This window comes from Geotrypetes seraphini, chromosome 12 (genome assembly GCF_902459505.1).
Source record: "Geotrypetes seraphini chromosome 12, aGeoSer1.1, whole genome shotgun sequence".
NCBI lineage: Eukaryota > Metazoa > Chordata > Amphibia > Gymnophiona > Dermophiidae > Geotrypetes > Geotrypetes seraphini.
In genome coordinates, this window is record NC_047095.1 from 115,137,144 (window position 1) to 115,164,048 (window position 26,905).

General features: G+C 42.9%; 2 protein-coding genes across 2 annotated transcripts in view; both read right to left on the minus strand.

The window, feature by feature from the left end:
* The window catches only part of LOC117346323, a 224,862-nt gene that overhangs the window by 61,831 nt on the left and 136,126 nt on the right, over window positions 1–26,905 (minus strand). The window contains exons 15-16 of the mRNA XM_033915723.1: window positions 13,111–13,124; window positions 8,872–9,181 (exon numbers count right to left, since the gene is read on the minus strand). Coding sequence (XP_033771614.1) covers window positions 8,872–9,181; window positions 13,111–13,124 — 324 coding nt within the window. The remainder of the gene's footprint in view (window positions 1–8,871; window positions 9,182–13,110; window positions 13,125–26,905) is intronic.
* Window positions 7,086–26,667, minus strand: LOC117346607 (histo-blood group ABO system transferase 1-like). The gene is made up of 7 exons (XM_033916465.1): window positions 26,608–26,667; window positions 25,625–25,654; window positions 22,541–22,594; window positions 19,045–19,074; window positions 13,298–13,333; window positions 9,378–9,512; window positions 7,086–9,181 (listed from the first exon to the last, which is right to left on the minus strand). The coding sequence occupies exons 1-7, from the start codon at window positions 26,628–26,630 to the stop codon at window positions 8,512–8,514; spliced, it is 978 nt and encodes a 325-aa protein (XP_033772356.1). The 5' UTR covers window positions 26,631–26,667; the 3' UTR covers window positions 7,086–8,511.

Here is a 26,905-nt window from a genome sequence, read left to right on the forward strand (position 1 = left end):
CACATCAACAACCCAAGACACTCCAGACACAGAGCCTGCGTCTGGAACAACACAGTCCGACAGGTAGCTTCCAAGCTGGCACGCACCCCAGTACAGGAGCTAGAGGCGACAGAAGAAGCACCGGGACTGCTGAAATACCTAAAGGTCATAGCCGCATTACCAGCTCACAGAATGCTACTAGATTGCCAGGACCAGATCTGGAAAACCCCACTGTCAGGCCTGGCCGTGTCCAGGAGGCTAGACCAAAAAAAACCAGATCAGCGAGGCACTGGGCTTTGACAAACCACAGCTCCCTCACCAGTCCATCATAGTAGAAAGTGCCCTTAAAAAAGCTAAGAGCAACCGCCTGCAGGCCAACGACCCTCTGGGCAAAGAACACAGGACCCTGGTCGCTACCTCCAAAAACGTCCACCATGGCTCCATGCTGAATGCCAAAATTGACTCTCACCTGTTCCACCTTATCCTGTACAATGATGCCCTCCGGAGGAAAATAGAAGAAACCCTACACACGCTACACCCCGAGGGAAAAGCCTGCATAGCCCCCATATTACAGGATATGGAGGAATGCAGAAAACACATGATAAAAGCGACTTTTGATGCATTTGAAACATCCGCCCGCATGGCCGGAGTGGCCATAGCTTCCAGACACCTGGCATGACTGCGGGCATCAGGCAAACGTGAGGACACCCATGAGCGTATCGCAGATGCTCCCTGCTCAGGGGAGAACGTATTCGGAGACAAAGTCAAGGAAACAGTGAACACAATGAAAGCCAATTGCACAACTCTCCAAACCCTCTCGTCAGATGGCTTCGCAAAAACCCCGGCACCAAGGCGGCATAGCACCAACCACTATCGCCGACAAAATAACACTGTAAGGCGCTTCGACAACCAGACAAGAAGGCCGTCCCACAGACAGAAAGCACAACCCTATAGCGCCCCTTACCAGCAAAGGCAGCGCCAGAGGGAGCGAAAACAGCAGAAGCCAGCTACTTCCACCACCACAAAAGCTGGGCCTAGCTTTTGACTATCAACAAGGCCCTCCACCCCTGTTGGGGGCTGCCTCTCTGCATTCAACAATGCCAGGGAGAAGATAACAACAGAAAAATGGGTGCTAGCAACCGCAACCAGAACTCATCCTCAGAGAAATCAAAGCTCTCCTCCAAGCAAGAGCAATAGAACCAGTACCCAAGTCACAGCACAACCAAGGGTTCTACTCCCATTATTTTCTCACCCCAAAAAGACAAGAAGGTTCAGACCCATCCTAAACCTACGAGGCCTAAACAAGTATGTAACCAAGGAGAAACTTCGTATGCACTCCTTAGGAACAATCCTACCACTAATTCAAAAGGATGACTGGCTGGCTTCACTGGACCTCCAAGATGCGTATTCACACATCCCTATGCAACCCTCCCAAAGAAAGTTTCTGCGATTCAGGACCCTAGCCCAGCACTTCCAATACAGGGTCCTGCCCCTTTGGACTCTCCTCTGCAATAAATATATTGGACTATAAATATATTGGACTATCAGATATAAAGTTTCCATCTAGTCTAAGAGAGTGATCTGTTATAAATATCGCAATGACTGGAAGTTGAACTCTTTTCACAAAGGTGGCTTTTCAGCCTTCCTTTTTTGAGTTTCATATCTCTGAGCGGAGTATATATGATTTGACCACTCTGTAGACAGAATTCTATATTGGAGTCAGTTTGTTTGTATATATTGAGCCATTTCTCTGACTTTCCACTTAATTGTGATCCCTGGTTTTCTAAGGAAAAGCTGGATGTAGGGCATAAAATGAAGGTGATAAAAACCGCAAATCAATAAGAGTTAAGGGCAAAAACAGAAGGAAGTGCAACCAGAGACTAGGAAAAGATGTGTAGAAAAATAAAATCACCAGACAACAAAAGGTAGGAAAAATGATTTTATTTTCAGTTTAGTGATTGAAATATGTCAGTTTTGAGAATTTACATCATCTACAGTATATTTTGCACTGCTCAGGAAGAAATGCATTTGTTTCTATTTCTCTGGTGCTGTATTGCATGCAAAATCTGGCATCTTACGGTTTCATCTGCATATATTAGGATTTTTAGTTTGTGGTCTTTTTTTTTTTTTTTTTTTAAATTCTTTATTGATTTTCCAAACAACAACAGTGCAATACACAAATATATAAGCATATAATAAATCAAGAAAAGCACATTCATCTTACAGACATACATGAGCAACCATTTTATCCCACCCACCCAATAACTAATCAATAAAAACACAAATACATAGATTTTTCCAATAACCTTTCCTTATTTAAAATAGTAATGTAATCCCTCCTTTTACGAAGGTGCGCTAGCATTTTTAGTACACGTACCTGATTAGCACATGCTATTCCGCGCGTTAAGGCCCTAACGCACCTTCGTAAAAGGAGCCCTAAAACTAAGATAGAAATAGCCCCCCCATCCCCCACCCTCTCACCCTACCCTGGATGTATGTGGAATAGGCAAAAATTAAAGACAAAAGACAACTATAATGAAGTAATAGAAGACGTCAACAGGCCCCAAACCAGTTTAATAAATTGCTATGCCCCAACATGTCGGCATTCATTTTCTCATACCTATAGCTTGAGCATAATTTCGCCCAACAAAAAGGAAAATTGAGGCGATCATAATTTTTCCAATTATGAGTTACCATCTGCATGGTTTCATTTGTGTATATTAGGACTTTTACGGCCTCTTTTACAAAGCTGCGCTAACATCCCCGAAGCCCATAGAGATTTAAAGGGCTTCGGGGCCGTTGCTGCGCGGCTTTGTAAAAGAGGCCGTTAGTTTGTGGTCTTGTATTTGCATAGTATTTATCTGTGTTCCGCATATGTGATCAACGCTGTGTTCTTGTAGGGATGAACGTCGAGAAAAGTTATTGGGGTCCTGGCCCAAAGTAGGCGTACCATATAATAAATAGTAAAGGAAGTTATTCCATATAATCTATAGTTAAGAGATAGTCTCTTGTAATAATCCCTTCAGATATAACACCCTTCAGAAATTTAGCGATCCTCAGAAACACTACTTTGTGTTGTCACACCTGCGCAGCTCCTGTTCACGGCAGCGAGCTGGAACACTGTGACTTTTCCTGTCCATACGTGTACCCTTTAACCAGGGTACCCTTTAGGCCTTCTTAGGCGTCTGCCTAAGGTATAATACCAGATTCCCTGACATTACCAAAAGAAAAACAGGCAAGGGAAAAGAAACTCACACACCTCAAAATCCACTATAGTAGAATAATCCAACAAAGGTTTTATTATGTTCACTGTTTGCATTGAACAAAAAGAAAAAAATGCTTCAGCTTAGCAGACCTCAAAACAAGCACTCCAAAACTATGAGGCAAAACACAAGCTGTTCAAACAGGGCAAAACTTTCAAATAAATCCAGTGTCCAGGTTTTGGGTGTGTCTCATCTTAACCTACAGTTCCACAGCCTCTGGACTTTGTTAGCACATTTATAAACAGTCCTGTTCACCAGAGTAGTTTGGATTTAGTAACTTTCCGTAAGCTGCTTCAGCTCTGTAAACCGTATTCTCTTCTTTAGCACAGAATTCACAAGGTCCGTGCAGGCTCTCAGCACAGCTCCCTGCTGTGACTTGCAAGTAATTAATTATGCACAGCTGTGAGGAAGAACGCTCTAGGCTCAGCTTAGCTGCTAGCAAAGAGAACAAAAAAAATGCCAACACATTTGCTAGCTTTACAACTAAGGCTTTCAAGCAGCAATTCACAGTTCCTTATCAGCAGGGAGAGATCTACAATTCCCCTTTAAACTATCACTGGGATAACAGGCAGCTTCACTACTGTGGACACAGGCAATACACATCCCCTTACTGCTTATCAATGTCCATGGACACCTCCTCCGGTCTTACCAGACTTTCCTGGATTTCCATGGGTTCCCCTGGAGTTCCTTCCTCACTCCCTAGGTTAGCAGTAAGCTCTTCTGTGTCCAACATTTGCCCATCCTGGTTCAGCTACTCAGCATTCCGTTGAGGAGGAGAGGATTCTCCACCAAGCACCCCCCTAAACCTCCTCGGCTCCTTCTCCTCCTGACTCTCTCTCAGCTGCTCTGTTTTAACCCCCTCTAATTCGCCCCTCCCTGCTGCAGAGTGAGAAGGGAGAGAAAACTCTCTGCAGCTGTGCCTGTCTCAGTCACAGCTTTCTGTGCTGAGACTGGCCTTCTGGGAGCTGTAGTTTATTAGCTCCTGGGATAGTCCAAGTGAAGTCAGCTTTTCATATTCTGCAGGGCCAACCTGACCAGCTCTCCTGCTTCGGGGACTACCTACCTTCTTCACCACTGTGTCAAAGCTAGGGATAGCGCTAGATTTGTCACAATGTTCAATAAGTTTTCATTACACAAAAGCTTTATGTGTTGAATCATCACTGGATCAATGGTTGTTAATAAATATTTTTTAAATAAATATTTTTTATTATTATTTTATTTATGTTTTATCTTTAAGTGTAAATATTTCTTTCACATTCAAAAGATTTCATTCATTGTTATAAGTATTAGCTAGTACAGTCAAACCTCGGTTTGTGAGTGTTGTGCAAGACGAGCAAAACATTTTCGCAAATCGTGACTCGCAAACCGAGCGTTGACTTGATTTGCAAGCACCCCTCCCCCGAGAACTGGCATTGCGTCCCCCCGCCTGCGAACAACCCTCCCCCCCGAGAACCGGCATTATAATTTGAATATATGTGTGTGTGTGTATGTATGTATGTTCCAGCATAACTCTTCAATGCATGGACAGATTTCAAACAAACTTGACATACACATTACTTACTATCTGAGGACAAACACTGTGGGGGTGGAAAGGGGGGGATATGTAAAAATGATTGAAAATGACAGATTTTAGTATCTACCCCATAGTGTTTTCGGGCTCACAGATGAATACTCAGCATAACTCTGAAACGCATGGAGAGATTTCAACCAAACTTGGTACATATAAGACTTACTATCTGGGGAAAAATATTGTGCAGGTGGGACGGGGTAAAATACTGTGGGGGTGGGAAGGGGGTGATATGTTAAAATTATCAAAAGCGACAGATATTAATGTCCAACCCATAGTTTTCGGGCTCGCATAGATAAATACCGACACTCCCGATGCCGTTTAAGTCTAACTTCAGCCCCATAGAGAGGGACATTCCTTTGGGACATGTGGAGGGTAGGGGGTTGGGACATGGGGGTGGGGCATATGGGACATGTGGGGGGGGTAACATGGGGGTGGGACATGTGGGACATAGGGGGTGGGACATGTAGGGGGTTGTACATTTTGGGATAAATAAATATCCGGGCAACGCCGGGTAATCAGCTAGTAATCCTATAAAGTAGCCAGCAGATTGCATGCACGCTCTTATTTTCCCTCTCTGCTCCATACGTACACAATGCTCTCCCACTATCTTCTTCTCTTGCTCACGTACACAGAATCGTAGCGTCTACCCACCTCCCCAGTCTCTCTCCTGTACCTTGACAGGCAATTGGCAGCCACGGCTATTCAAGGCGGCTGCTGGCTGGATCCAGGGGTCTACCCCAGATTGCATATGGAGGCGGAGGGACATGACCAAGGGAAGGCCAGAATTTATCCAGAAGCCACCTGCTCAAATCGCTGCAGGATATCCTCATCTGAGAGGACTTCCATCCCCTTTATTATTTTTGAACTTTTTCTAATTCCACTCTGTATCCTTTTTTTTTTTTTAAAGATATATGCCCAGAATTGAATGCATTACCAGGGCCAGTATTAGACATACTGGGGTCCAGGACAGAAATTAAGGAGGGGGCCCCTCTCCCAATTTGCATACCCACCATTACTACCATATATGTATAAAGCAATTTTAAATGACACCTTCTCCCAATCTGTATGAAAATCATGATTTTTAGTAACAATCCACATGTCGCACATGAGTGTACCTAGGAAAAGGCAGCATCTTACATACTGCAGTGAGCAAAACAACATCAATATACCCATTGTAAAACGAAACAAGCCAGACTAGACAGATCAATCCTTCACAGTCAATCCCAACAGAAAACCATGTCTTTCGAACACACAGAAAACAGCTTCGCCTAGTATGGAATATGCAATCACAAACTAACCCCTCCCCCTTTTACAAAACTGTAGTGCAGTTTTTAGCCATAGTGGTAACAGCTCAGAGGCTCATAGAATTCTGAGTGTTGGAGTTGTTACCACCATGTCTGGCGCTAAAAAACACTCTACGGTTTTGTAAAAGAGGGGATAAAATAGAAATTTGTAGACAAAGGTTATATTGAACCACCAAGAAGCTGGACTCTACATACAATGCAACACCACAGAAACAGTGACACATGTCTCCTAAAGCAAAAAAATAAAAATAGAAATTTTTTTTCTACCTTTCTCTTCTCTGATTTTTGCTTTCCTCATCTTCTTGTTACTCTCTTCCATCCACTGTCTACCCTCTCTCTGCCACTTCTATATGCCATCTTCTCTCCTTCTATGCCCATTCCAGAAACTGTATGCATCCCCCTTCCAACTTTCCCTTCACCCCCATTGGTCTGGCATCTCTCTCCTCTCCTTCCCTTCTCTCTCCCACACCTCTCCTCTCCAATCCCTTTCCCTTTTTTTCCTAATTTTCCTTTTCAATTTATTTTCTGCATCTGTCTAGATTATGTTCTTACTACCCTGTCATCAATTTCCTTTTTCATTGTCTAGCTACAGCTCGCCACCTCTTTCCCTCACCCCTCCAGTATTTCACTAAATCAATCCTCTTCCCCCCATCATGTGCCCTTTTATTTATCCCCTCCTTCCATCATGTGCCCTCTTTCTCTACCCCTTCCATCCAGTACCTTCTCTCGATCCACTTCCATCCAGCATCTGCTCCTCTCTTTCTCTCCTCCTGACTTCCTTCCTGCATCTGTTCCCTTATCTCTCCCATCTGCACTTCCATCCAGCACTTGCTCCCCCTCTACCATCCCCACTAACATCCAATGTCTTCCCTTTCTCTCTCTCCATCCACCCCTCTTCAATCAGCATCTACTCCTTGTCTCTCCCTTCCCCCCACTTTCATCAGCATCTGCCCCCTTTCTTTTCCTCCAACCCAATTCCATCCAGTATCCTTCCCCCTTATGTCTCTCTCCCCTTAACCTGAACACCAATTCAGTCAGCACTACATTTCCCTCTTTCTCTCCCTCCACCACCTTTCCATGCCAGCAGTCCTACTCCTTTCTCTCCAGCCCGCCATAACTACAGCTGCCAGTCCAACTCTCAGAAGTACTTGTTCTAGAGCAGAGTCGGCAGCCCTGCTGAGGTGCAGGAAGATCCCGCGATGACTACATCCGGCTCTGCTCCGGAAGTTACGTTGAAGCCATGGGGCCTGTGGCAGTTGTCCTCTTTGCTCTCCCCTAACGCTGGCCCTGTGCATTACTTAAGGTGAGGATGTACCATGGAGCGATACAGAGGCATTATAATGTTCTTGGTCTTATCAACCATCCTTTTCCTAATAAATCCTAACTTGTCGGTGCTGACAGCAGAGAATACTTCCAGTGGTGATATTTCTCTGTTCTATTCATAATTGTATTAATCTTGCCCTGGCTGTGGGACTGTGGTATCCCATGGTTAAATGGTAAAATACATATTGAGAAATCTATTGTCAGCAGCATCTAATGGTGTGATTTATTATCACATGCAAGCGGAGGACAAAATGTATCAAGTATAAATTGATTACCAAACCTTAAATTTCCCAAGGCATTGTTTTATTCAAAATTTTCTTCGTCCTTGTTGGGAAAAACAATCAATCACAGGTCATTAGGTAAAGTGACTTGTGCTGTGCAAAAAATATTTAAATCAATAAAGTGGTTAGAGTGCATAAAGTGCCTAGAAATGGAAAGCACTCAGCTATTTTCAACAGTTCCATCATCGTTTGAAGATAAGTTGGTTGTGGCTTCTACTTTTTGTTTCATTGGTGGGAGTTGGCCGGGGAGGGTTCTCCGAGTGCTTTTTGCATCCTTCACATTGAGTATTACTATCACCTGATTGAGGTTTATCACTATTGATTTGATTTATGCACACATGAGGCCACCAGTGATGGTGTGCAGGCAATAGTATTGTACTTTTGTCCCTTTGTGTGAAGCGCTGGAGTTTTTCTCCCTTCGCTGACCCTCACACTGAGGTGGCCTCTATCACTTATATTAAATTATTATTGATTATGTACTTTGGTTATTCAATTCAGGTGTGTCGTTGTTGCGTTTAACACTCTGAGAACCCTTAGACTAGGTTTTGCCTCATTTTTGGATCCCTCTTTTACTAAGGCACGCTAGCCGATTTAGCCCATGCTAACAATTAGCGTGTTCTAAATGCTAATGCACCCAATAAAAACATAAAGCAGTCAACAGCGATCATCCTCAGCACACACAGCATCCTCCCCACAACCACAACACAGATATGTTTGATTCTGTGCCATTCAAGTCTCTCCCTCCCTTTGACACACACACACAGACGTGTACACATGTTTCATGTATCCTTTTAAAAAGGTTTATCTCCATGGTTCACCCGTTTAATCTTTATGTCTTTTGGGCTCCCAAGGCTATTACTCCATATATATTCAGGGGACAACACCTTTGTAGGTTTATTGTAGAGAAAATACTTGTTTAAATGACTTTCTTCAACGATCCTTGCTATAATACCTTTGGCTCTGTCTTTCATGATGTCTTCATAGCATGCTTTCGTCAACTGGTAGATCCTCGGCACTGTCCCAAGAAAGAAATTTGCCTGATAATAAAAATCCCCTTCATCTTCGGGAATAAAAGCTTGAGAGATTGGGCGCCTTTCATATACAAAATGTTTGCGTGGGCTGTGGTAATATCCAGGATGAAGCGCACCTACCAACTCCCCAAGGATCTCCACTCCTATATGGTTCAACATCACTATGTCTGTATCTATACAGACCAAGTAGTCCAATTCTTTATGAAATAGCAGTTCAGTTTGATTTTTGATAACCTCCATCCTGCCCATAGTAGCCTGGTTCCAATCTGAGTATTCAGGAACTTTGATAATCTTCATGGGTCTCTTTATATCCAGATTAAGAGCTTTCACTTCATCGGGACGATCTGTACAAACATAGTACTTCACCATTCCTCCCTTCACGAAGTATCTCTCTGCGGATTCTAGGAATTTCTTAAGTAATTTTATATACCTTGAAAAATAAAATGTATTCAATTAATTTACAAGTTTCATTTGCTCAATTTGTTAAATAGTATTAAAAAAGAAAAACAGTTCTGTGGAAGACAAACAAGGATTAAGTTGCCGTACTCTACAAGAGTGTGGATTAGCCCTTCATCGCTCGCATAAAAAAAGAAACTTAACTTTAAGCTTGAGACTGGGGTACTTACTTTCCAACGGCAGAGACTATAAGACCAATTCTATAGCTGTTGCGCTGGTATTCTTCCATCAAGATATCATGGTTAAAAGTCCCCTCCCAGACAATTGGGGCCAGCCAGGGAGTCAGAATCATCACGTCACTGCGACTGGAAGAGTCACTCTTATTAGTTGTAAGATATTTGATAAATTATACAAGGATCAGGCAGAACAAACAGGGCCTGATTTTAAGTCCTAAGCACTGTTTATAGAATTGCACCTAGTGGTGCCTAGGCATTGACCCTAGACCCTAGATGCACTCCCATTTAGGCTAAGGTTTTCTTGGCCTAAATGAGTGCACCTAAGATGGGCATCTATTGGCTCACCAAATCTGCCCCAAAACCACCTATAAACACGCCTGTTTGCTAGTAGGTGCCTCAGTGTACACTCCTCCCTCTATATTCACGGGGGTTAGGGGCAGAGCTGGCCCGCGAATATTGAAAAATCACGGATAACTTTTAGGGCTGGCTCTGACCCACCCCCACCTCCCTCCTACGTCCCAGACCTTACCTAGTGGTCTACCAGTGATGCGGGACAGGATTGATTTTCCTACACTCCTGTCCCATGCAAAACCATCATCAAAATGGCTACCGTGAGTTCCCATTGTATTCTTGATCCTGCCCTGCATTACCACTAGATCACTAGGTAAGGTCTGGTAAAGGTCCGGGATGCAGCATTTTTATTGTTAAAAAATAAGGGAGAGGTCCGGGCAAAAATCGCGAATAGCTGAAACCGTGGATTCGGAGGGAGAAGTGTAGACGCCTACCTCAAAGTTATAGGCATCTACCGAGGTTAGTGCCTACTGGCAAATAAATTTTTTTAAAGTGGTTTTTAATGCTGCATTCAATTAAGGCGCTGATTAAGTCAATTAAAAAATTTAAGGTAGGCACCTAGATCGGACAGTCAGACACAATATTTTGTTAAGCAGTATTAGTAGTATTTTCAGTATAATCATGATAAGTAGAGAGAATAGATAAACAAATTTGGCAAGACCTGACAATTAGAAGTGTTATTCCTACTATTATGGATAAACAGATTCAGTCAAGCAAATGACAGTAGCTGGAACTAGTCAGTCATGAGAATAAACAGCATCGCTGACTCACAAGGTGCTTTAATCGCTAAGAAGAGCAAGCAAGCACTTCAGACCAATCAAACGCAAGCAGAAATGGTAGATGGGTGGGGATGAATATTGCAGCTTCGTGAGTGTTTGCGATCAGTAGAGCTAAATAAGCATTCGATTGGATTCGACTTCAGCAGCAAGTATGTGCTGTATAAGAATTCCTTGTGATTAGCTAATTGAATTAAATAGCTGTATATTATAATCATCCAGATGAAGCTGTATCCAAGTAATGACAGTTCAGGATATGGTAGGCACCTAGATCGGCTAAGCGCACTGATCTGCAGGTGTCTTTTATAGAATCAGGGCCATATTACATAGCAAGTGGCATGGAATGGGTAGACACAACAATCCATACTTTACAGCTCAGAACTAAAATGCCCCCTCTGGTTCTAAAATTCACTCGATACCATGTTGAAAAAAGATGGAGGACACCCTGGTGTTTACCAAGCATTATCCCCGGGGTTTTATAAAGGGTGCCCAAAATACTGAAGGGAATAGACTTAGTAAATAAAGACAGACTGTTCACCCTCTCCAAGGTAGGGAGAACGAGAGGGCACTCTCTAAAGTTGAAAGGGGATAGATTTCGTACAAACATAATGAAATTCTTCTTCACCCAGATTGTGATGGAAAACTGGAACGCTATTCCTGAGTCTGTTATAGGAGAAAACACCCTACAGGGTTTCAAGACAATGTTGGATAAGTTCCTGCTAAACTGGAACATACGCAGGTGAGGCTGGACTCATTTAGAGCACTGGTCTTTGACCTGAGGGCCACCGCATGAGCGAACTGCTGACCCAGTAGTGGCAATTCTTATGTTCTTATGTTCAGACTTCGGATTACCTACAAGAATTCAACTAAAGAGTTTACTGATCCATTAAATGTGGAGGAATTTTAAAATCTTCATAGGCCCATGCCAACTAACCATTTCTGAGCCACGAGACAAGGCTCCATCTTTGAATCTCTGTTTAACGGCCGTATGTAATTGCATTGCTATAACCAAAACCTTACTGACATTATCAGAACAATAACTCATCCTTGAACATATTTAAATTAATTTTTCTCTTTTTTGGGAGTCTGTATTTTTTCTCTCTCTCTCCTCTTGCTTTTATAAAATTCATATTTCTTTTAGTCAAGTTTTAAGTTTACAAAGCATGGAAGGGAGGAAACATATGTAACAAACAGCAAGAGATATACCTAACAATAAACAGGTAGCAGTAAAAGTTGCATAACAAACAAGAATGTATAACAATAATTTCCAGAGAATGTAATGTAATATAATGTAATGTAATGTAATGTAATGTAATTTATTTCTTATATACCGCTACATCCGTTAGGTTCTAAGCGGTTTACAGAAAATATACATTAAGATTAGAAATAAGAAAGGTACTTGAAAAATTCCCTTACTGTCCCGAAGGCTCACAATCTAACTAAAGTACCTAGAGGGTAATAGAGAAGTGAAAAGTAGAGTTAGAGGAAAAATAAAAATAAAATAAACATTTTAACAAGACAGCATTGATCTAAATACTTTGGAAGGTAGAAGAGAGGAGAGAAAGGAATAGAAGCAGAAGGGGGAGCCGTTGAACAGTAGAATTCTGGAGAAATTTAAATGATCGAAATAGAACAAAACAAAGACAAAAGGCAAAACAATAGATAAGATTAAAGATAAATCATAAGCTGGAAAGAAAAATAAAATAAAACTTTGTCTTCAATCCACGGTTTCAGCGTCAGTGATGAAGTGGAGCAAGTAAGTTTAGGAGGAGCGATTGACGTTTCCAGAAAGGGCTTCTTCAGGGAAGAGAAACTTGAAAAACAAAGGCACATCCCATACAAAAGTTAAAGGCATCCTGACTGCAATCATAAGCATGAAAGTATCAATGATACAAAAGAAAAAGAAGAGGAAGGGAATAGAAATAGAAATAGAAAGATGAGAGTGGTCAGCTCAAGAATAAGAAATGGAATGCAGGTAAGATTTCAGTAATGACCATTTCACTTGAAAGGAAGGAAGTCTGTCAGAAGATTTAGCTAAATAAGCTTCAGTTCTGTATGTAAGGCACACTAGATTCCACCATTGAGAATAGGAGGCCTTAGACAGGTCCTTCCAACATGTGAGCAAGATTTTCAAGGCCAAGGAAAGTAGCATGTCAAACAGAAAATAATCCGAATCAGAAATTAGAGTGGATACTTCTTATTACCTTTTTGCACAGTAACTCACCACATCCTGAACTGTTATTACTTACAAAACTTAACCATAACTGGATACAGCTTCATCTGGATGATTATCATTTACGGCTATTTAATTCAGTTAGCTAATCACAATTAATTCTTATACAGCACATACTTTCTGTTGAAGTCTAATCCAATCGAATGCTTATTTAGTTCTACTGATCGCAAACACGAAGCTGCTGTATTCATGCCCCCCCCCATCTACCATTTCTGTTTGCGTTTGATTAGTCTGAAGTGCTTGCTTGCTCTGCTTAGCAATTAAAGCACCTTGGAATAGAAGTGCTAATTGGATTATTAACCAATTAAATTGCGAGCAGTAATCGAGTGTGTGCCCAGATTTCCAAGTGCAATTAAGAGCACCATACCCAGAACCAGTGCCCTAAAAAAAAAAGAAAAACAAACAACACAGGAAATTAAACAAATCAAAATATTTTTGTCTGCACATCCCTATTAAAGAGTGATCTAATTCATCATTTCCCAGGGAAAAAATATCAAAACTTTAAAAATGCATTTGACATATACAGTATGTATTATATAAAGGTAGTTACTCACGGAGCCTGTGCTATATCAGGTTTGTTATAGTGTGTTCTGGAAAGAGAGAGCAGAGGTTGGAAATGGGTAAGGGTGGATGGAAAACAGAAAAAATCCCTCAGGTTTGTAAGACATTAACAACTGGGTGACATAATGTGCAGGATTGTTAATTCAAATCCCAGCACTGGGACTTAGACTTTCACAGATGCGTTATATATGATCATAACTGGCTAATGAGTATTGCAAGCTAACATGTCTGTGTAAGTGGTCTTGAAATCAGCAATTTATAACCCAAGTCCCATAAAGATACACGTACGCATCGCTGAGGTATTATCCTTACTTTTACAGAGGATCCTCACTTTTTCTGTACTGTCCTTGTTCTTGGCTGTTCTGAAAAAAGGTTCAAGACGCCAAAGCCAAAAGTGGCCAAGACATCAGAAGAAACGCTCTTAGCTATGTCAGAGGAAACGCGCTTAGCCCACAGTCTGCACCTCAAGGTAATATGGAGAAGGTGAGTAAAATTCTAGTCTCTTCATTTGAAAGGAAGTCTGGAATGAGAGGGCATAGGATGAAATTCCGAGGTGACAGCAAGGCAGGATTAATTCTTCGATAGGCACACAAGTACACTGAGCCCCGTGGCCCTACCCCGCCCATGCCCCACCCCCATTTATCTGTTTTCTTATTTACTTCTTCATTTTCACTTGTATTTCTTTTTTTTTTAAATCAAAACAAAGATTAGCATACCAATGCACAGTTTTTCTTCTATGCAACCCTTAAACATAAGAACATAAGAACATAAGCAGTGCCTCCGCCGGGTCAGACCATAGGTCCATCTAGCCCAGCAGTCCGCTCCCGCGGCGGCCCAAACAGGTCATGACCTGTCTAAATCATCAGAAGGGGCCCCCATGCCACCTTGGTTTCCTGATGAGTCTTATCTTCCCATCTAAGTCCTAGCCCTCCGGTCTTACACATGCACGACCTGGTTGGGTTTCTATACTTTCTCAGTATCCCACGATCCCTTTATCCCCCAGGAATCTGTCCAGTCTCTGTTTGAATCCCTGTACCGTACTCTGCCCGATCACTTCCTCCGGTAGCGCATTCCAAGTGTCCACGACCCTTTGGGTGAAGAAAAACTTCCTTGCATTTGTTTTGAACCTATCTCCCTTGAGTTTCTCCGAATGCCCCCTCGTACCTGTTGTCCCCTTCAGCCTGAAGAATCTGTCCCTATCCACCCTCTCTATGCCCCTCATGATCTTGAAGGTCTCTATCATATCACCCCTGAGCCTCCTTTTTTCCAGAGAGAAGAGCCCCTGAACATCTCTGAACAAATCCCCCCTTCCTTCCCTTCCCACCTACTGACCAAGGACTTTAACTCTGAACCCTTTCCTTGCATACTGTATATAAAAGTGTTCAAATATATTGTAAAGCAGTAATACTATCTGAAATATAAATCTACATTAATAACCAAGTTTACAATGCCTCTCAACTGCCTCACTCTACATCAACCAACTGTAACCCATATGTATGTATAAACAACCAAATCTGTAACTCCTCTAGTACGTTCCACTCCATGTATGTTAGCTTGCAACGAAACAACAAGGCAAGCAGTCCGCCAAAGAATCCAACATGAAACAAAAGAAGATTGGCAGAAAATAAGGAGATTCAAATCAGGTTTATTCAAGGTGCTTCCAAGAACCATGCCCGATGCATTTCACCAAACAAGGCTAGTCATCGTTAACAAAAAAACATGTCTTTCATACAACCAGAAGATAGAAAACACCTTTGCCTAGTATGTAATCTAGGCAAACTAATATGTAATCACAAACTAATAACAATAATAATTTTATTCTTATATACCGCCATACCGAAAAAGTTCTAGGCAGTTCACAACAAGGTGAGCTAATACATGGGACACAGATAAAATACAAATTAAAATAATGGACTAAAATCAAATACAGACAGAGAGCATTTACAATATGATGCAGAAAAGAAAACAACAGTTTAAAATTGGGGAAGCATTGTTGACGGTTTAAAAAGAACTGTTAAATGCTAGCCAGACAGGCAATAAAATACCGGCATGGCAGGGAAAGAAGTAATGCATAGGATAGATAAAATACATCAAGTTAAATATAAGGAACTTGATTTTTTTTTAAAAAGGAAAATGAAGCAAAAGGCATTAAGATACCAGCCTATCAAAGAGTTGAGTCTTTTTTATTTCAGTTCAATCTTTTTATTGAGTTATTTATAAAAAGGCAGTAACAATTAAACGCAGTTCAGGTAAGCAAATAACAGTCTTTAACAATTTTTCTAAAATCAGGATAGGAAGAGACCTCTAACATCATTTTTCCAAGCCATACATTCAATTTAGCGGCTTGAAAAGAGAGAGTTCTCTCAAGGAACTTCTTGTAATGACAGGATTTTATGGAGGGATACGAAAACAGGTGCACTCTACGTGGGGTCTTTTTGGCGTGACTCAAAGGAAAGTGAGACACAAGATAACCTGGTAACAAACCTGAAACTGATTTATAACAAATACAAGCAAATTTGAACAGAATTTTCGACTCTCTATCGGCAACCAATGAAGTTTCAAATAAAAAGGAGTGATATGTTCTCATTTTTTTAAACCAAAAATGAGGCGAACGGCAGTATTCTGAATCACTCTCATTTTTTTGAAAATTTTCTTGTAAGCACCTAGGTATATAATGTCACAGTAATTGAGAATACTTAAGATGTACCAATAAACGAAAGGAAGTTTCATCAAAATACTTCTTAATGGTATGAAGCTTCCAAAGCACTGAGATACATTCCTTAAACAATAAATCCGTATGTTGTTCCAATGTGAGGTGCTTATCCAGAGTCACACCCAATATTTTTATGGATTGCTCTATATTATAGTCCAACCCATTCACGTGTATGTTTCTTTAATCTTATCATTGGGAGTGGCTAAAAAAAAAATTTAGTTTTTTCCGCATTTAATTTCAATTTATAAGCAGTCATCCAAAGTTCAATCTGACTTAAAATAATCACTAAAAAATTTATGAACTCCGGTGACAGACAAGTTAACGGGATGACTATAGTAATGTCATCCGCATAAATGTAGAACTTGAGCTTTAAACTTTGCAACAAATTTCCCAAGGAAGCAAGATAAATATTAAACAAAGTGGGGGACAGAGGTGAACCCACAGGAGTTTTCCCAACAATAAGACAAGGTATCTTCTTTAAACACGTGGTAAGATCTTTTACCCAGTGAGGCAAACGGCTGCTTACTTTACCTCACCGGGAGTCCATCGTGAAGGGAAAAAAAAATAAAAATAAAACCCACAAGATTGCATTGTATATTCCAAAGCAAATAACTTTTTATTCTAGTAATTAGTATTATAGCAGCATTTGTCAAATCAGAAATAAGTTTGGACATATACAATGGAGAGAAAAACCTCATACGAACAGTGCCGGCATATTTTTGTAAGCATGGCGCAGTTTCTCTAAAGAAACTCTGCCACAGCATGGGGGTTTTAAACAGAAAGTATCTGTGTCTCAGACCCTTCCCCTGGCTGGGAATATGTATCACCCTATTGGAGAGACCAATTGCCTGTCTAACCCTCTCCTAGTCCACGCCTCCATTCTTCCCTGGGGGGCCCTGGACAGACATAGCTTCTAGAACTCTTCTCCTTGAAGTTTCCATTCTTCACACAGGTACATCAATAAGTGACTCAGCGCATTAGCCTGGCATCACTTTATCAGCTCTTAGGTTCCCGGATGATGGAGTGTCTTGCTGACTTGCATTTTTCTTTTAGCACTGTTCATTGTCTTTCTAGCACTGGTTGTGTCCTTGAGAAACTTCACAGCAAGAAATCCACATACTCACATGCCACACATTAGCATCTCAGCATCTGAACTAAAACCAGTTTGCACAAGCCCGTGACTTCAGCAACTTCAGCAAAATGCAGGAATAGGTCTCACAGCCTGTAAAAGTCTCCCATAGGCTCCTGTCATCTATCTCACCAGGAAGCCACGAAACCAGTTCAAGACATTACCTGCGACTCCAATGGATTCCAAACAGTCCAACAAAATAGTATGATCTACCAGATCAAAAGTGCTGCTCAGATCTAGCTGCAGAATTAACTGGAAAACTTAGCTCCCCTTTTTACAAAACAGAAGTATGGTTTTCAGCCACGGTGATAACAGCTCAGACTCTCTTAGAATTCTGAGCATCAGAGCTGTTACCACCACGGCTGGCGCTAAAAAATGCTCTACAGTTTTGTAAAAGGGGGGATGAAATAGAAATACTTAGACAAAGGTTAAATTGAACCACCAAGAAGCTGGACTCTGCATACAATGCAACACCACAGAAACAGCAATGCATGTCCCCTAAAGCAAAAAAAATAAATAAATAGAAAAAATTTTTCTATCTTTGTCTTCTCTGGTTTCTGCTCTCCTCATCCTCTTATCACTCTCTTCCTTTCATCTTCTGTCTTTCTATGCCACTTCCAGAAACTGTATGCCTCCTCCTTCCATCTTTCCCTTTATCCCCATTGGTCTGGCATCCATCTTCTTCCATTCCCTCCTCCAATAGTCTGGCATATCTCTCCTCTCCTTCCCTTCCCTCTCCCACACCCCCATGGTCTGGCGTTTCACTCTCCTCTCCCTTCCCCCACTTCCATCAGCATCAGCTCACTTTCTTTCCCTCCAACCCAATTCCATCCAGTATCCTTCCCCCTTATGTCTTCCCCCTTTCCCTGCACACCAATTCCATCAGCATCTGCCCCCTTTCTTTCCCTCTAGCACCCTTTCCACATGGCAATGACCCCCATAGCAACAGCAATGGGCCCCCTCCCGGCAAGGGCAATGGGCCCCCCCACGGCATCAACGATGACAATGCCCCCCCCCCCATCGATGGACAGCAATGCGGCTTGCCCCCGGCATCAACAGCAACGCGGCCGGCTCAGCTCCAGGAAGATCCCGCGATGACTGCGTCTGCTGGAAGAAGTAAGTGACTTCAGAGGGGTTGGACCGGCGGATGAATTCATCACAGGACCTTCTTGAAGCTGAACTAGCCACGTTGCCTTTGATGCCGGCAGGAGACCGCATTGCCATCCGTCGATGGGGGTGGGGCAGTGTTGTCATCGATGCCAGGTGGGGGTCTGTTGCCGTGAGGGGGCACATTGCCATCTGGAAAAAAAAATTGGCATGGTAAGCCGCCCTTCAGCGGGGCCCCCTGACTATTTTGGGCCCTAGGCACGTGCCTACTGGGCCTACCCATTAAACCGGCACTGGGTGATAGGCTCCGGAGTACTCTAAGGAAATACTTTTTTACAGAAAGGGTGGTAGATATGTGGAACAGTCTCACAGTAGAGGCTGTGTCTGAATTTAAGAAGGCCTGGAATAGGCATGTGGGATCTCTCGGAGAAACAAAGAGATAATGGTTACTGTGGATGGGCAGACTAGATGGGCCATTTGGCCTTTATCTGTCATCACGTTCCTATGAAGGTTGCTTGAGTTGCCGGTTGAAAATTGGTGATCTTTTAACAATCACAGGTCACATGTAATAAAGCTCTATCTTCATGGGTATCTAATCAATTTTTCTTATGATTGATCACGGAGGGGCATTGCTCTTGTTCAGTTTAAAGACCAAGTGATTTTGTACATATCTTTTAGGATTAAAGTGGTTAGTTTTTAATTATTGACTTTGGGACTTTTTTGATAATGAATTGGAATGACTACAGATCGTCTCCTAACCTTGAATGCAAATTTATAGACCACATATTCACCTTAAACGAGATGATCTATTCGCTGGCACCCTGTCAGGAAAGAAAAATATTGATGTCATATTTCAAGCTCATTATGATTCTTTTTACAGGTAATCCAACATAAAAGGAAATTGCCCGACATTTCATAATTTCTTTGCAAAAATCAATGTTTTTCCTGACATACAGTCAAATCCTTCTGATTACCCTCTTCTTCCTCTAGTCTAAACCATGTATTTAATTTTATTTCAAATAATGTTGCAGACTTAAGTATTTCTAGACAAATGTTCTGTGTTTTTTTTATTTTCATGAATCTTTGAGATAAATTTCAAACTTTAGCACAGAGACAGAGGGTGGCCCGTCAAATCCGCGCACGACAATAGCGTACACGGACAAGTGCGTGCACTGAATGGGATACTATTTTGTCTTTTTGAGGATTACAAAGTAACCCTCTTTTTTGAGGGAAATCATAAATGGTTAAGTGTGAAGTTTGTTGATGTTCACAAAAATTTTTAAAATTAATGTTTGGAAATAATATGAAATAAAGTTGTGGCCATTATTTGCCCAATATGCATGATTGTCCTGGATTATTATTTATAAATGAGTGCTGTATTTCGGAAAGGCTGAGATATGAGTCCCAATGTTAGTAGGCATTTCCCCAAGGTCTACCTTACATAGAGTGGTCTTAGTGCACCCTTACACGGATCTTTCCTGCATGCTAAGGCCACTTATTGCCATGATCAGAAAATGGCCAGTTTTCTATTTTCAGCATTAATGGCCATGTGCTAATGTTGCCTCTACCATGTGGGCCCTCGGCACTATCCAATTTGTAGGCAGTAAGGACTCGTGCGTCAATCATGTGCTAATCACTTAGCATGCAGCAATGTGGCTGTGCTAATTGATTAGAACAGACACGCCCCCTCTCCATTCATCAGACACGCCCCCTCTCCACCCTTCAGACACACACCGTCGGCCATTTTTTAGTGTGTGGATGGTATAAAAAGATTTGTATGAAAATGCATTAAAAGGTGTTTGATGAAACTGCATTCCATGGTTATTATTGCTGTTGTACTTACTGTTGCTTAATAAAATAGATTTAAACATAAAAGTACACTGTTTTAGTAGAGTTTTATGGACATTTGCTGAGGTCAATTTTCCACTTTTTCATATTTGAAATAATAATTAAGAATGTGATAAGTACAGAAAATGTGTATATAATAGGTGTTTGTATTTTAGTTTTCTCATAGTAGATTGGTATTCTACTGTTGATGATTTTGAATTAACTGCTAGCTGTGCTCTAAACTGATGTTATATTAAACTTTAAAACAATGGGGTCCTTTTATCAAGCCGCGCTAGCGGGGTTAGCGTGTCGGACATTTCATCACGCGCTAACCCCCACGGCCGGCAAAAAAACTAATGCCTGCTCAATGCAGGCGTTAACAGCTAGCGCGGCAGGTGGTTTAACGCACGGTATTACGCGCATTAAACCCCTACCGCAGCTTGATAAAAGGACCCCAATGAATCTAAATGCTAAACTATACTCTAAACCAGTGGTCTTCATTGCAAGGCCCACGAACCATGGCCCAAAGAGTACAAGCTGGTGAGAGGTAGTGCAGAAATGCTGGACTGTGGAGATGGGGAAGAAAAGGTAAGAAGATGCCAGCCCTCTGTGGGAAGAAAGAAGGGAAAGGGAAGTGGAGGGGAGGGCAGCTATGCCAGATTGCAGGAGGGGCAGGGAAGGAAAGCGATGTAGAGCAGGGATAGAAGGGAAGGAAAGGAGAGAGATATGGCAGACTGCAAGGAGAGGAGATAGCATACTTTGGGAAGGGAGTAAGGGAAGGAAGGAGATGTCAGACTGAGGGAAGGGGTAGGGGAGGGAAAGAAGGAGAGAGAGAAAGATGCCAGACCACAATAGGGGGAGGATGGAAGGGAATAAGGGGTGAGATGCCAGACTTTGGGAAGGAGAGGAAAGAGATACCAGATATGGGAAAAGAGAAAGGGAAGGAGAGACATATCAGAACACTCGAAGGGGAAGGAGGAGGGGAAAGGAACGAAAAAGAGATGCCAGACCATGGCAGGAAGGAAAAGAGAGATATGCTAGACCAGTGTTCTTCAACCACCGGTCCATGGACCAGTGCCGGTCCATAGAAATTTCCTGCCAGTCCACAGGGCCAGCACGTGCATCAGGCCCAAAACAGTGTTCTTCAACCGCCGGTCCATGGTGCGATCGATGCGGCGTTATCTTTGAGCCAGATTCAGTGCTCCGGGCATCCTGTGCCTGAACCGGAAGCCTTCTCTCTGATGTTGCAACGTCAGTGGGAAGGCTTCCAGTTGAGGCACGGGACGTGCAAGGTGCAATTAGTACTATTATGGGGGCGGGGGTCTGGGGTGGAGATTGAGTAGAGATGGACGGGGTCTGGCCCACAACAGCCCAGTGTTCTTCAACCGCCGGTCCACGGACCGATGCCGGTCCACAGAATAATTCCTTTATTTCTGCCAGTCCATAGATGTAAAAAGGTTGAAAAACACTGTGCTAGACTACAGAAAGGAGAGGAGAGTGATACCAGGTCACGAGAAGGGGGGAAGAAATGGACAGAGATTTGGACATGAGAAATGGGAGGTGACAAAAGTAAGGAGAGAGAGATGCCAGAAAAGGAAAGGAAGAGAGGCCAGACTCTGGGAAGGAGAGAAGAAAGATACTAGACCTTAGGAAGGGGGAAGACAGAGATGTCAGAACATGGAGGGGGAGAGAGAGAGGGAGGAGATGATGCACAGGGATGGGAGGAATGGGGAAGGGAAGAGAGAGAGAGAAAATGCTGTTTATAGATTGATGGGACTAGGGGAGAAAGAGGGAGGAGATGGTGCACATGGATGGAGAGGAGGGGAAGACATGGAAAAGTAGACAGATTGAGAAGGAAGCAGACAAATGAAAGAAAGTTGAATGTTAAAAGTTAATACCAAAGATGGATATAGGGCAGAAAGTGAAGGAGAGGAAAACAGCAAATGGATAAGAAGGTCCTGGAAACAGACAGAAGGAAATGCAGCCAGAGACTGGGAAAAGATGATTAGAAAAATAAAATCACCAGACAGTTTTGAGAATTTACATCTGTTGTCTATATTTTGCATTGTTCAGGAAGAAATTAATTTATTTCTATTTCTCTAGTGTTGTACTGCATGCAGACCCTGGCATCTTAGGGTTTTCTTTGTGTATATTAGGATTTTTAGTTTGTGGTTCTGTATTTGCATAGGGTTTATCTGTGTTCTGCACATGTAACTGAAGCCAGGTGTTCTGATAGGAATGAATGTTGAGAAGCATTATTGGTATCATGGCCCCAAGTAGGAAGATATTTGTTAGCTCTCCTTCAGCCCTTATGGATCTAAAATGGCCCTCATTTAAAAATTAGCGAAGACCACTGCTCTAAACTATCCTTGTAACAAAAAAAAAAAGAAAAATCACTGAAATTACCATATCAACCTTTTCCTAATTCTGAATACCATTTCCGAGCAGATAAGCACTCACCAATGCAAATCTCCTCTCCTCAGCAGGTCCTGGCTTGGTACCTGTTCTGGATTTCTGTAGGTAAGATTATTGGTAAAATATGTAAAAATTAGGGCTGTGCATTCATCTAATATAATAAAACGCTAGGCCGCACATGCGCACTTCCTATGTGTGTGCCGGTTTTCCGTGCGCTGTAGCGACACATAGGAAGTGCGCATGCACGGCTTACGGTCTGGCCTGGAGTCGGATGTTGGCCGCCGCGGCCCAAGTAGGATGTCAATCCGCCCCCTTCTACTGACCGGACAAGTCGCCCCGCTGCGTCTCTTCTCGGGGCTCGGAGGACACCTCTGAGGGTGGTCGGGGCCCGGGCTGCTCGATCCATGCGTCTGCCTGGCTCTCCCACCAAAGCCCCCCACGGTGGCTGCTCCTCCCGCATCCGGCCCCGCATCCAAAGCCTCCCCGAAGGCGGCAGCCCCCCAAAGAGCCGCACCAGCGTCGGAAACCCCTCCGACGTCACATCGTCAGAGACAAGGCTTCCGATGCCGGTGCGCCTCCGGAGAGAAGCTGCCGCCGCAGCCCCAAACAGCAACACAACATTTTCATGGGAGCCAGCCCTTGGAGAAGGCCAAGAGGAGACAACACCGTGAAAAGCTCCAACAAGGGAGCCAACCAGACCGCGAGTGCGGGGCTGCTGTAAGCGGGGATCGGGTGAGGAGCAGCCACTGCCTGCAGTTTTGAAATTTGGCAAGGGAGCTGGGTAGAATGGGGTGGGGGACTTCTAAAATGTAAGGCTGCATTGTTTACAGATAAGGGAGAAGGGTTCCTAATGGACAGTGGGGAACATACAAGTAAGGGAGAAGGGCTACTGCTGGACAGGGGGGGGAGCAGGAAGTAAAGGAGAAGAGCTACTGCTGGATATGGGGAGCGGGAAATGGGGGGGTGATGCTGAACAGGGGGAGATAAAAGGAGAAGGGCTACTGCTATATAGGGGGAGCAGGGAATGGGTGGGGGTGCTGCTGGACAGGGAGGAGGTAAAAGTAAGGGAGAAGGACTGCTAGCACCCGTTAATGTAACGGGCTAAACAACTAGTTTGACATAAAATGAGAAATGTCAGTTCACATAATTTTCTGCTTGAAATGGTAGAAAAAAAAACCCGAAACGGGGAAGGGACCTCACAGATCTCAACTGCACATCCTTAGAAATCTGCTTCTTTCGGTTTTTGACAGCTGCAGTTTCTGATTTCATTGAGGTCCATCAGAGCTAAAGGGTAATGAGAAACAGCAGCTGTCAAAATCAAGGGAAGCAAATGTTTATGGAAGTGCAGTTGAGATCCTACATCCTGTACTTTTGTTCAGAATAGGCTCCCCTCTGAAATCACTTCCTGGTTGTGGGGCCAGGAAGTGACATCAGAGGTAAAGCCAATGCTCACACTGGTGAAGATTTTATGGGGAGAGGGAAAGGAGGGGGGGCATGGGTGGCGGCGGGTGGGGAAGGAGTAGGGTGGGTGGGTATGAGGGCACAGGGGGCTCCACCATCCTGGGAGCCTCCTATCCTCGCTATGCCACAGTGTGCCCTCTTTCAAAAAACTATACATTTTCCATAAAGAGCGCAGACTCTTTCCCGATAATACCCTTGTATACAGCATGCACGAAAAGGACTCAATTCTATATAGTCCATTCTCGTTATTCTCAGTAGTATAATTTGCAAAAAATGTTTGCAAACCGCCAAATCGTAAATAACGAAATGCTGAGTCTATGGGAAAATACAGGTTAGGTTCCAGCAGTATACTTTGCGCCTCAAAACCACGGAAAGTGAACTGCAGATTCTATTGGGAGAATAGGGTTAGGTTCCAGGCTCTCCCTCCCCCCATCCCCCACACCTGTTGCAGGCTTTCCTTGGGCTTGCTGTAAGCCCTGGTGGTCCATTAGTGAGCCAGGACAGGAGCAATCCCTCCCGCCCCCTGTCCCAACTGACAATGAAAACTGCCACCTCCCAGACCATTAAAACCTGCCTTTAAAAGCCCTGGAGGGCCAGCGGTGAACCAGGGCAGGAGTGATCATCTTATGCTCTTGCCCTGTGCAGAGACACTATCTAAAATGGCTGCCATGAGTTCCGCAGGAACTTATTAGGTTGCCGAAGGACCTGGAAAGATTCCCGGACGAAGGAAGTCATCATGCCGCTGTATCGCGCAATGGTGCGCCCGCACCTGGAGTACTGTGTTCAATACTGGTCGCCGTACCTCAAGAAGGACATGGCGGTACTCGAGGGAGTGCAGAGGAGGGCGACTAAGCTGATAAAAGGTATGGAAAATTTTCCATACGCTGACAGGTTAAAAATGCTGGGGATGTTCTCCCTGGAGAAAAGGAGACTTAGAGGGGACATGATAGAAACCTTCAAAATCCTAAGGGACATAGAGAGAGTAAATAAGGACAGATTCTTCAAACTGAGGGGAGCCACAAGCACTAGGGGTCACTCGGAGAAATTGAAAGGGGACAGGTTTAGAACAAATGCTAGAAAATTCTTTTTTACACAGAGGGTGGTAGACACATGGAACGCGCTTCCGGAGGAAGTGATAGGCCAGAACTCTGTACAAGGATTCAAGAAGGGTTTGGATAGGTTCCTGGAGGATAAGGGGATAGAGGGGTACAGATAGAACTTGAGGTAGGTTATAGAAGTGGTCAGAAACCACTTCACAGGTCGCACACCTGATGGGCCGCCGCGGGAGCGGACCGCTGGGCGAGATGGACCTCGGTCTGACCCAGTGGAGGCAACTTCTTATGTTCTTATGTTCTTATGTTCTTATTCACTTGAAACATGACAAAAAATGTCCTACTTGGATTTAATGAATTTGTCTTTTGAAATCCACACCCAAGCTGAATGGCAATTTTGGTACAACGGGCAGGGTCTTTCGCCAGAGACAAATTACAATCGAAACTGAAACCTAAGTATATGCTGTAAGGCTAAAACCAAAATGACAAGTTAGTGCACAATCACAATATATGAAAAAAGTTTTTTTAAGGGGTTTTGTTTTTTCTTTGTTGGGCCTGATTTGAAAATGTAGCCCCCCCCCCCGCTGTAGTAATTTTATTGAGAAAGTATACTGACCTCCAATTTAGAGATCCAGCCTCTGGCCACCTGTTCAAGAAAAGAAATATATTGAATTATTTCACGGTTCCGACCTTCACCCGAACTCTTTTCGAAGTGTCTACTTCCTTCTCCATGACACAGTGGTTTCTCGTATTCCTTGGGGTTAAATTATATATATAGCGCCTCAAAAATCAGCCCCCTCCCTCCCTAAAAAAAACACTAATCTATAAGTCACGCTTAAAGTTAGGCATGGTTTATGGAATAGCACGTACACTTAGGGCTCCTTTTATCAAGGTGCGCGTCGGACATTTCATCACGCGCTAACCCCCGCGGCAAGCCAAAATACTAATGCCTTGTCAATGGAGGCGTTAGCGACTAGCACGGCAGGCGGTTTAACACGCGGTATTCTGTGCGTTAAACCCCTACCGCGCCTTGATAAAAGGACCCCTTAGGAACAACGACTAAAGTTAGGCACAGCCATTTGCATCGACAAAAGCGTAGTAGAAATGCCTGCACCCAATTTAGACATATTTGCCGAGATACTATAATTACGCATGTAATTGAAAGGAATGCCCTGCTACGATGTATCCTTCCCCTACAGTGTCATGCAACTTTCCCCATTGCCAATTAAAACACTTAACTTAGATGCTCATTGAGCACCTATTGGAACCTTCTGAATGGCCAAAACCTAAACACCAATTGTAAAGGAATTTTTTTCAAATTTTTAATTAATAAATAGACAAAAAAGTAGACTTTTAATAAATAGACAAAAAATAAATAAATAGACAAAAAATAGACTTTTAGCCAATAGGCAACATGTCCTTAATCATCGGTTCCTCTTAAAGTACCCGACTTGTAATTATTTATTCAGTCACTGTGTCTGAGGCTCATTTTGATTAAATTGTGTACAGTGACCGTTCACAGAGTAGTGACTTTTTGTCTATTTATTATATACCTTCTGAATGGCGCTATTTTGAGAATCCGGGCCTGAATATACCTACTTTGAAATTAGTAATCCAATCATGGTCCCCAAGATGAACGTCAAGAATAATACGAGTGTTTTAAACATCTGCATCCTGAAAATAAAAAATTCCTTTTAGCATGGCATTTGTTGATTTGAACAGCTCAGCAAGAAGGGATTTGGCGCTTATACAGTAAAACGGCAGATTAGCAAGAAGTGTTGTAAGGTCTCAAAAGCTCATTTACAGCAGCGTCCTCTTTTCTTTGTCCTTCAGAAGATATCACAACCTATCAAAATTGCCGTTTTCTTCTGGATCACTATGGCAATTAGAGCTTTAG

Coding starts and splice junctions, on each gene's coding strand:
- LOC117346607 (XM_033916465.1), bottom strand. CDS start 26,630: ATGATTGGATTACTAATTTCAAA. Junction 13,334..19,044: donor AATAGATCATCTCGTTTAAG/GTGAATATGTGG, acceptor CTCTCTTTCCAG/AACACACTATAACAAACCTG. Junction 9,182..9,377: donor ATAGTCTCTGCCGTTGGAAA/GTAAGTACCCCA, acceptor TTATTTTTCAAG/GTATATAAAATTACTTAAGA.